Source organism: Pagrus major, chromosome 5 (assembly GCF_040436345.1).
Source record: "Pagrus major chromosome 5, Pma_NU_1.0".
Classification (NCBI taxonomy): domain Eukaryota; kingdom Metazoa; phylum Chordata; class Actinopteri; order Spariformes; family Sparidae; genus Pagrus; species Pagrus major.
This window is the reverse complement of record NC_133219.1, coordinates 13,299,982-13,310,301: the sequence shown is the minus strand read 5'-3', so window position 1 is coordinate 13,310,301 and position 10,320 is coordinate 13,299,982. Positions and strand designations below refer to the sequence as shown.

At 38.7% G+C, this 10,320-nt stretch overlaps 1 protein-coding gene across 1 annotated transcript in view; it reads right to left on the bottom strand.

Moving 5' to 3' along the window:
- Window positions 1–703: 703 nt before the first annotated feature.
- The window catches only part of LOC140995417 (breakpoint cluster region protein), a 37,704-nt gene continuing 28,087 nt past the window's right edge, over window positions 704–10,320 (bottom strand). Inside the window, exons 17-23 of the mRNA XM_073465406.1 lie at window positions 5,542–5,601; window positions 4,538–4,647; window positions 3,553–3,692; window positions 3,217–3,351; window positions 3,014–3,119; window positions 2,267–2,426; window positions 704–2,180 (exon numbers count right to left, since the gene is read on the bottom strand). Of these exons, the coding sequence (XP_073321507.1) occupies window positions 2,091–2,180; window positions 2,267–2,426; window positions 3,014–3,119; window positions 3,217–3,351; window positions 3,553–3,692; window positions 4,538–4,647; window positions 5,542–5,601 (801 nt within the window). The 3' untranslated portion in view covers window positions 704–2,090. The remainder of the gene's footprint in view (window positions 2,181–2,266; window positions 2,427–3,013; window positions 3,120–3,216; window positions 3,352–3,552; window positions 3,693–4,537; window positions 4,648–5,541; window positions 5,602–10,320) is intronic.

Here is a 10,320-nt window from a genome sequence, read left to right as displayed (position 1 = left end):
TCCTGGAGCTGGACCAGAAGTGTGCAGAGCTTCTCCTAAAGCAAGTCTACATCTACAGTCAGAGTGGAGGAAATGGGCACATATTGTCCAAGATGCTGGGTAAACGTGAGTGTCTGCAGATAAGAGTGTATTCCTTCATCATTTCCAATCAGTTTCAAACCTTAGTTATTGTAAGACTATGAATGAACGTGTGATCATATCTGGAGAAAATGTAATAGCATAACATCATTTTTTTGTTTTTATTTGTTTTTGTGGTTGCTTGCTTACCTTTAAAGGGCCACTATGTAGAAAAGAAATTTAAACTCAGAATCTTAATATTTACAATATTTATGAGGTAATAATTAAGAGCAGACCAATTACAGGCTCTGGCCGATATTCAGCATTTTCCGATTATCGGTATCTGATTTTCTGTCAGATTACTCTGATGCAGCATCCTCTCACACAATTTCCCGCCCACAACACTATCTGATTGGTAACTGTCACAATTAACAGCCTATAAACACTGAATAATCTGAATCTGCAAAGTAACTGGTAACTACATTTATCCAATAAATGTAGTGCAGAGGAAGAGCAAAATAGCAGAAAGTAGTAAAGTATCTCAAAATTGTACTTGAGAACAGTATTTGAGTAAATTGTTCTCAAAATTCACTCGAAATTTTGACACAAAGATTTTCATTTGAAGAAGAAATGACATATTGCAAGATTAATATTACCAAGTTTTATTTACATAAATCATACATACAAGACCTACAAGTCATTGCTCGTCCTAAGAACCACTAAGAGTTATTGCTTAATAATTTACATAGATCACAAGCCTTTAGGGTTATAGTTTGTGCTAACAAGTGTTTGAATACTTGAAGTGATTTGGAAAAAGAATATTAACGCAAGCACAATGCGGTGTACTTTCACATGGCTTTGAAAAGCAAGGTAGGTAGGCTAGGTATGTATGTTGATGATACACTTGTTAATAAACCAGGAGACTTGGATATGAGTGACTGTGCTTCAAGGGTCCTATTTGGAAACAATTAGCGTTTCGGATCATCTCTGGGTGTTTCTACAACAGTGTGGTTTTGTCCTGTACACGTTTACTACAGTGAAGGAATGCAGGGAGCAACACATATACAGCATCTTTAACTGAGTGACACAAATCAGACAGAAGCTAAAAAAACAATGTGGACTCAAAACATATGAGATATGGACAAAAGACAACTGTGAAATTAAAATGATACACAGCACGGTATACATTCCATGGGTGGAAGATTCAGGCTTGCTTTTTCCTGGAATGACTTGCCTTTCACTTCTCTGTACCACCTCCAAAAAACAAAAGCACTCATATCCACAAGAAAGCTGGCTCGGACACCACCAGAGGAGCCATATAGCACAGGTAACAAAACACTTGAAACGGTTTGGTCAACATGCCTGCATGTTGCTGTGTGTTAACTACAGTTTTAAGTCTCATACTTTTATATTCTGTACAAAATTAAGAGTGTGTGTGTGTGTGTGTAAACATTAGGGTAACTGAAATGTTGTATTGGTCATCAGCAGGGAAACATTGGCACAGGTGAGCTTTCAACCAAGTCAAACATTTCTGGGAAAAAAAAACATGTAAAGACATGAAAAAAAATATGCTCATTCATCCAACCATTCATCCATCCACAGAAACACATCTTATAAAATGCAACTACAGCAGAAATACCCCTCTGTGAATATGGAGCTAATGTGCACAGTGACAGAACGGGGCAGTGGAAAAATATTAAAGTACAGTAAATAATGCTTCTTGTAATTTAAATTAAATTAAAAAAGGAATGATATATTCTGTCCATACATCATACGGGGCTGTCTTTTTCTGACACAGCAGGTAAGCTTGGAAGTAAACAGAACACACATGCTCGTCACATCTTCAGAAGAAGCTTTGGTCATGGTGGCTGTTCTCTACTTCACGTGTTGATGGTTCCACCTGGTGGCTACATGAAGCATCCTCTGAGTAAACCAGCCAGCCATGGCAGCTCAGCAGCATCCACCACGTCAAGCAGCTAACATTCTGCCTCTGAACAGAACATTTATGGACATGTAAGCGCATGATGTTCCTGTTATACTTCAGTAGAGAAGAGAAGGCTTTGACGTTTGCTGTCAGGTGTTGGAATGCTCTCCAGCTGAAGGAAGTAGAGAAGGACTTGCACCTATGGACACACAGAGAGGGTGATCAGACACGCACAAGTAGTCAAAAAGTCAGTCTCACTTATCAATATCCTGACACAAGTATTACCTGAGCCATGACCTCGAGAGACCAGCTGTCGTTCATGGAGATAGGCTGCGAGCTGTTTGAGATTTTGCTGTCCTTTTCTGATGGCCGAAGCAAAGTGGGGCCAAAAACTGTGGCCAGATTGTGCAAAGACATCTTGTTGACGCTCTCGTTTTCAGTTATCCTGTAAGAACGAGGCCAAAAATAACATTCAACCTACAGATAATCACATATCAAGACTTTGCCACAAACTGCCTCAATCTGAAACGACTAAAGGAAATCTGTTACTTTGGATGTCAGCTCATAGACTTTGAAATAGCCTATGAGACTTCAGCTGAACAGCGACCTCTACAGCTACAAGTGAGTATTACATGTCTAATGTGACAACTTTTTATCTATAACAGGAAGAATGTGTTTTTTCATACTATATAAGTTGCATTGTCTTGCTTTGATGTATCTGTGCTTTGTAAGATTTTAAAATAGCAAGAATACAACCACCACAACCAATATATATATATATATATATATATATATATATATATATATACATATATACACATATATATATATATATATATATATATATATATATATATATATACACACACAGTATATTCCCATGGTAAGGCATAGTGTGTCCTATGTGTCCTTCCCTCTTTCTCTCTCGCTTGTTATTTATTTATTTATTTATTTTTATCTTTGCCCCTAACCTTATTTTAGAGACCCCCACAAAGTTAAGATTATAACTCAATCTCTGGTGAGGTGTTTTACCTTTTAAGGTGGTCGAGCAGGAAGAGGAAGGTCACTAGATTGGGCTCTGGTAGAGACAGCAACAGGTTGAGCATGCAGCTCTCCTTGGCCACACTGTCAGAGAGAGCTGCAAAGCAAAAGTACACGTGAATGTGCAACTCGCAACTCATTTATACAATCCTGACCATTGAAAATGATGTGGTGATAAAGAAGCGGTGACTGACCGATGCCTCCAGCAAAGTTTGGGTACAGCTCATCAGTGAAAAGAGGCTCCGGCAGCTCGCGGAAATACAGCTTCAGTGTTCCAGCGATGGCATTAACGTCCATCTCCCTCATCATGACAGACACGTCCTTGTTGTCTGTGGTACAGAAAAGACAACTGTCACTAAATACTTGAGAAAACAAGTTGCACAATGACCTTAAAAAACACTTGTGAGCAGAGTATCAGTCCATCCTTCAGAGTTCTGTCTTTGGGTTTGTTTACATGTAATGTATCTCTTCTTTCACAGCTCTGTTTGTCAAATATTTTTAAGAAGAAATCAAATTCAGACTGAACTCACTTGAATCAAATGCAGCCTTCAGCGCCTGGATGTCAGTTGCGACACCAGACACTCTGTAGATTCCCACCTCATCCATCCCTCTGCGCTCAATCTCCTCCACACACTGTCGCACAATAAGGGGAACCTTGGAGCGCTCCCGCCTAGCGAGGACACACAGAACCAAGTCTTAAAGTGGCTACTTACAAATCAACACATCATATAAATGCTTTGAACACATCAACCGTGGTTGAAACAACTAAATCCTGCACTATGTCACACCCTACTGATGCTGTAAATAGAGGAGGTTTTCCTGCAAATGCAACCAGTTGGTACACAGTTTATAGAGTAATGGATGCTAATAATCACTCATGGTTTACTAGGACATTTAAATAGTGAGGAGACTTTGTTCATTTTATTTGTAACGCCTGTGCTTTTCCTTCTATGAAAAGTCAAAATGTCTGCTGTGAAAAAGGCATAAGTTAGTTTCCAGAGAACTGGAGCGGTCATTTCTCTCACATTTGAAGGTGTAATATGTAAGAATTTCACAATGTAAGCTAAAGAAAAAAGTATTTTTGGGCCGCAGTGCATCACGTGACGTTGTGATTACACGGTTTGGCCACTACGAAAACTGGCTTCAATGCCTGGTGCTCTTCCTGGGGTCTTGAGCCAGCCATGGCTCGTCCTTTTTCATAATACCACTCCGAGCTAGCATTTGGGATCACTAACTGCATGGCTAATTGAGCTAACCAGTTAACAGCAGTTACAATAAGCAGCAGTTAGCGCTTTATCTGGTGATTTGCTGCCCCCTATCTGTTTGGAGTATGATGGCCAATTCTTACATATTGCATCTTTAAATGTTGAGTTATTGATTAATCAAAATTCTGACACTAAAACTGAAAAAAATGAGCACAGACATACTGACTCATTGGGTAAAATAATAAAATATATAAAAATAAATAAATAAATATTACTTGGCATGACGCACACAAAACCATCATCAACTCACTTAGTTACTACGTTGATCTTCACTCCAAAGACGCCGGACTGTTTCCGTGAAGGCATTCGCTTCAGGCTGAACTCTCTGCTGGTGAACTTCATCGAAAGCTTCACCTCAATCTGAAACAAGCAAAAGGAAACATCTATTTTATACATGTCACCTAAGCTAGCATGTGTAATTTAAATATAGGTCATACTGGTCATATTAAAAACCTTACCTACTTCAAACCCATTTTTCAGTATTGTGAAACCTTTATTATATACTTCCAAACAGGTCGAGCACAAAAAAGCCCCACTATACCTAGATTTGTCAAATCTGGACTAAGTTAACAAGAACAATCAACAGTTTACTTGTTTATGTAGTCCAAATCTGAATTCATGGATCTGGATCCAGACAAAGCAGTGACATCACCCTGTTCCTGTTTTTAAAATAGAATTAAGGTTTCACAAAAACTGAAACTGTGTTTTAAAGGAGCACTATGTACTTTTGGAGAAGAAATTCAAACAAAATATTTACAATAAATGATGAGGTAATAATCCAAATGCAGAAATGTGTATTTTTTTCCATAACTGAATAAACAAGCTGTTCTCAGAGGAAAATAAGATCCCCAGAACACTGTTTGAGGCTAGAAGAGTTTATTTATTTAGTTTGTTTAGGCTTAAAAAAAATCAGTCCTATTAAAATGTCTTCCCCAAAACTACATAGTGCTTCTTTTGATAGTTTTTACAGTCTCCATGTTAACCTCGTCCAGGTTTGATGAGTCTAGATATAGAGATTTTTGATTTAGATGTGGCCCTAATGTGGTCTGAATACAGAAAAAGTAGCAAAATTGCAAATAATTACAAATCTGAAAGTGGGATTTTAGCAGCTGTACCTAATACTTTAACAACACAAGTGGTGAGAAAACGGAGACTCTGCTGCCTCACCTCAGAATTGAAAGTAGTTAACCAGACGCCAACTTCACTGTTGCTGTTAATTTTGCCTCTTTTTACTGAGATGCTGAAAACACTTACCCCATTCATGGCGATGACTGTTCGCTGCCAGTCTTTATTCTGCAATGTCTGAGGATCCAGCTGAAAAACAAAAATAAAAGACAAAGTTATATTTCATGTGTTACTTTTAATTCAATCAAATTACAACCAGGAAATATTTTTACCTTTATCAGTGTGAACTAAACACTAAAAGTGAGCAGTGTAAACATTTTGTGAATTGCAGTGAAAGCTACGTTCACTTTCTGTATTGATAAACATAAAGTCCATATGGACAGGTAGCGTCAACCCATGTCACTAATCCTGTTTTTATCATCTGACTAATACCAGGCTGCCAGGCTTTATTTACAGCGATCAGGCATGAGTAACGTGATAACATCATGTCCCCGCTGCTAAGCACTGTGCCTGTCCAACATGGCAGACGGCCTTTCACTCAAGAAACCATCAAATCTCATTCACATAATCCTCTGTCAGTGAAAGTACATTTTCTTTTACACGATTCAAAGAAAGAATCACTGCTGGTGCAAAAACCTCAAAAGAAGTATTGTCACATTCCAACATTTAACATAAAAAAAGACAATAAAGAAAAAAAAGGTGACACAAGTTATCCTTAATTTCAGGTTCCCAAGGCTTCCTTTACAAGACCACCCCATGTAGGTCGTCCACAGCTCACTGTCCTTATCTTTACCTTTGGTCTGAGCAGACTGCTGCGGACTCTGTCCCACAGACGGGCCCCCGTGCTCTGGGTTTTCCTTGGAGCCGCGTCTCCCTCTTCCTCTAGACCGCTGCTGGCCTGATCCACACTCTCCTCCTCATTAAGATTGCTCTCGCTCATTCTTTCTGCATGAGCCTGTCTCAACTCTAAAATGTTTCTTTTACTTACTGATGGCGAACAAAGACACCAGCGCTCTTCCACAGATAACTCTATTCTTTAAACCGCGACACAAACAAGAGCGGCAGGTCCTTCTTCACTTAAGTCACTGATCACATCGCCTTGATGAATCCCCTCAATGATGCAGCACAGTGGAATCTTTACAAAACTTCCTGTGTCCTTGTCATGTCTCGGCATTGTCAGACTCCAAAACGTTTCATTCCAGTGGGAAGTCAGAAAAGGAACAAAGCCATGCAGCCTGCCGACCACGCTCGCCTCTGTGTTGTTCTACTTCCCAGATGGATTTGAGGGATTAACTCCTGAGAATCCCCTCCTACCCTCATTACCAACATGCTCACGCCTGCCGCTGTAAGCAGTGCTGGCTGCTAATCTAGCATCTCAGGTAGTCTCAATAGGGTCCTCTAGGGCCAATAACTGATTAGCGCCAGTGACCTTTAACACCAGGCAGGTCTTCCTTGTATCTGAAATCATATTAAGTATTCAAATCCAGGATATAACCCTTCTGTGAACTGTTAACTCCCCCAGAGGCTCTTCTTTCTATAAAGAGCTATGTTTTGTTTTCCCACAGAGCAGGTAAGGTCCTCTGCCTCTGCCTTAATTTGTTTTCATGACTGAAAAAACTGAATAAACAAACTGCCCTTAAAGGACAACACAATTTCATACTGTTTTACTTTGTTTATATTGGGCGGACCCTGCCACCTTTCTAGCAAACAGTGTTCTGGAACCTTATTTTTCTTTGTTTTCCCTAGTTTGTTTATTCCGTTCTGGGAAAAATAAATATTTCTGAGTTTGTATTATTACCTCATTAATATTGTAAGTATTAAAAGTTAAAGAGTTTGAATTTCACTTCATAGTGGCCCTTTAAAGAGTCAAACTGGAGGGTTTTTAAAAAAAAATTATTAAAGGATCTCCATCTTTCAGATCACTTTGTATCTTAAATATGTCACCTTGAGCCAAAATTTACAAATAAAATACGGCAAAGAAATATTTTACAATTCGCAATATTAACTTAAAAAATTAATCAACCTAATTTTTTTAAATTCTATTTTTGTATATTTTTTATTTCATTTATTTTATATTTTTTATTCTACTTTTTATTCTCTATTTTCCCTTTTTAAATCATTTTATATCTATATATAGACACATTATGTATGTGTGTATATATGTTGCCGTATTATATATATAAACAGTATATGATTATTTATTTCACCTTCATTTTGCAGTTGTCAGCACCTCTAGTCCTTTGCTTTTTTCTTTTTTTAAAATTATACACCCTCAAAATTCAAATCAATTAATTTAATACTAATTTAATTTTATATTAATTGGCAGGGATGGAAAACCTCCTGTGAACATCAGTCACTCTGCAAAGCCTTGACCAAACTTGTTCTAGTAGGGTTGGCAAAGAGGAGGGCCATCTAGTTAATCACTGATGCCGCAGAGAAAGCCACCAGGTGACTTTGGCAGAAGAGGGAAGTCCTGTGGTCAACTGCTGTTGGGATGCAAGCCGAGGGATTGATGACCTGGCTGGATTGGCCTGGCAAGAGTGCCCGATGTTGAGAGACCCGAAACACTAGATGTTTACATCACTGATGATGCATCCCAGCACATCCATAGGATGTATTGATAAAACAAGAAAGTGTCATATTTTCATAGAAATAGAAAGTTTGTCTTATTATCATTAATGTAAAAATGAACTAAACCGAAACATCAACATGAAAGTGCTTTGAATACCTGACAGGTGTCCTATCTCCACTCTACATGGCATGAATCTGACTGAAGATGCCAGCTCCTTTCCTCTAAGACTGGACAGTGTTTTGACCCACCTGTCCAGCAGGGAAATCCCTTCACTGGTCGATCAAAGAGCTCTCTGTGTCTCTCTCAGTCTGTCATCCTCTGGAGCAGTGCCAACGGCTACATTTGGTCAACTCAAAGTCTAATCCGCCCTCGGTCACAACACACAATCAGGGGTCAAGCCAAAGCGACCCGCTGGCAACCTCACAGCTCACTTCTCTTTCAACAGTGAAGGGCCCCACAGGGCAGGATTAGCCAAAAAAGCTCCTGAGGTCCGATGTGCAAATAAGTGACCGCTGTGGAGATACAGGAATCAAGAGAGGGAGCATAAGAGCAAAAGAGGAGAATAAGTTCACTCCACATAGGGAGGATTGTTTTTCCTGTACATGTCAGTGGAACTGAAAAGATTTACAGTCTGTAAATATTGATTTATAGTTCCTTTTTCCACTTTGGTGCCATAATGGATACAGTATTATGTATAAAAGGTCCAGTGTTCTCCATGAAATTGGCAAATATTTAGTATGTTGCGGCAAGAATGTTAAGAAAGTTGAAAGACTAAGAGAGATTAAAAGTCAATGTATTTTGCTTTTCTGTGATTGGCATTAAAGGAATAGCTTGGCATTTTGGTAAATATATGTACAGTATTATTCTTAGGGCTTAAGGTTACGATTGTGATTTGATCCATGATTAGTGGGAATGATCATTTTTGCACCAAAATTTTCACTGAGAAAACTATTAAAATCATGATGGTGTGACATTAGTGAGAGTCTGTACGAAGCAGACATCTTTTTGTTGGTAGGCCAGGATATCTCTGCAGCACTGCGGTACTTCTTCATTACAATGCTGTTTTGTCACACTAATTGTTTTTAAATACAAAGCTGTAGCCAGAATTCCCCTTGGTGTATAAACTGGCTGATAAGTAACAAGAAATGCCGCAGATACAGTATGTTTGAGGTCCTTTAGAAACAGTATTAGCTTTACATAGTTTATAATCATTGAATTATTTATTTGTCAACTTTAAAATGACCCACTCAGTATATATAGTATCTTGATCATAATATTTTAATAAACAACTTTAAATAATACTTACCAAAATGTTTGTTTATTTTCTGCATGTTAAAACGTATTATTGATACAGTATTTTTAAAATCCTTAAAGGAGATCTATTATGCTTTTTCGCTTTTGCGCCTTTCCTTCAGTGTGCTGTTTATGCTCTTGTGTATGTAAAACTTCTTGGAAGTTAAAAAGATCAAAGTCTGCACCAACAGAAGCTCCTCTCTCCCACAGAAAATACTGCTCCAGAAACGCCTCGTCAGTAGTCCTGCCTTAAATTCTGTGACTTTTTCCAAACGTAAGAATTGATTTAGCACAGCTGCTCTGTTGTTGTTAACAGTGCTGGGTCAGGTGTGTGTGTGAGCTGACCAATCGGAGCAGACTGGGTAGTCGGGGGGGGGGATCAGAATATCCACTGTCCGACTCGGTGCTCCTGAGAGTACACCGAGTAGAGCTGGGATAGACAAACGACTAGACAAACAAAGATGGCTGCGCCCGTAATTGATGTATTTTCTTTGTATTTGTACCAAGTTGGTCGTTTTAATGTCGATTTTAAATGCTTTAAATGCTTAGACACTTGATTACATTGCTGCTTTATTCCGGTCACCAATTTATGCATTGCACGGTCTTGCTGTGCGTGCAATACAATGTAAAGTTTTGTTTTCGAGCTCGTTTGCTAAAGATGCTAATGTAGCTAACAATAACAATAACAATGAATAGCCTGCTACTGCCCTGATCGTCGTGTAGCGATGACAAACGGGAACACTATTTGTGCTACAAGCCAGGAAATGACGTCACGTTCTCGCGTAAGAGCAACTCGGGCAACTGGTCTCCCATGTAACTGGAATGCAGCATTAAAGAAACAGGAGCTAAAACAGAGCGTTTCACCAGAAAATATGAGAAAACTGATTTGTTTTATGAGCAATAAAGCATGTAAACTTAAAAAATAAATAAAATTATGAACCTGCAAAATGGGCATAACACCATAAACCTGTACCCTTGTCCTCACAGGTATTTTCCTACAACACAGGCAATTCTCAGCTAAGACATCTGACCCAGATCTGCCC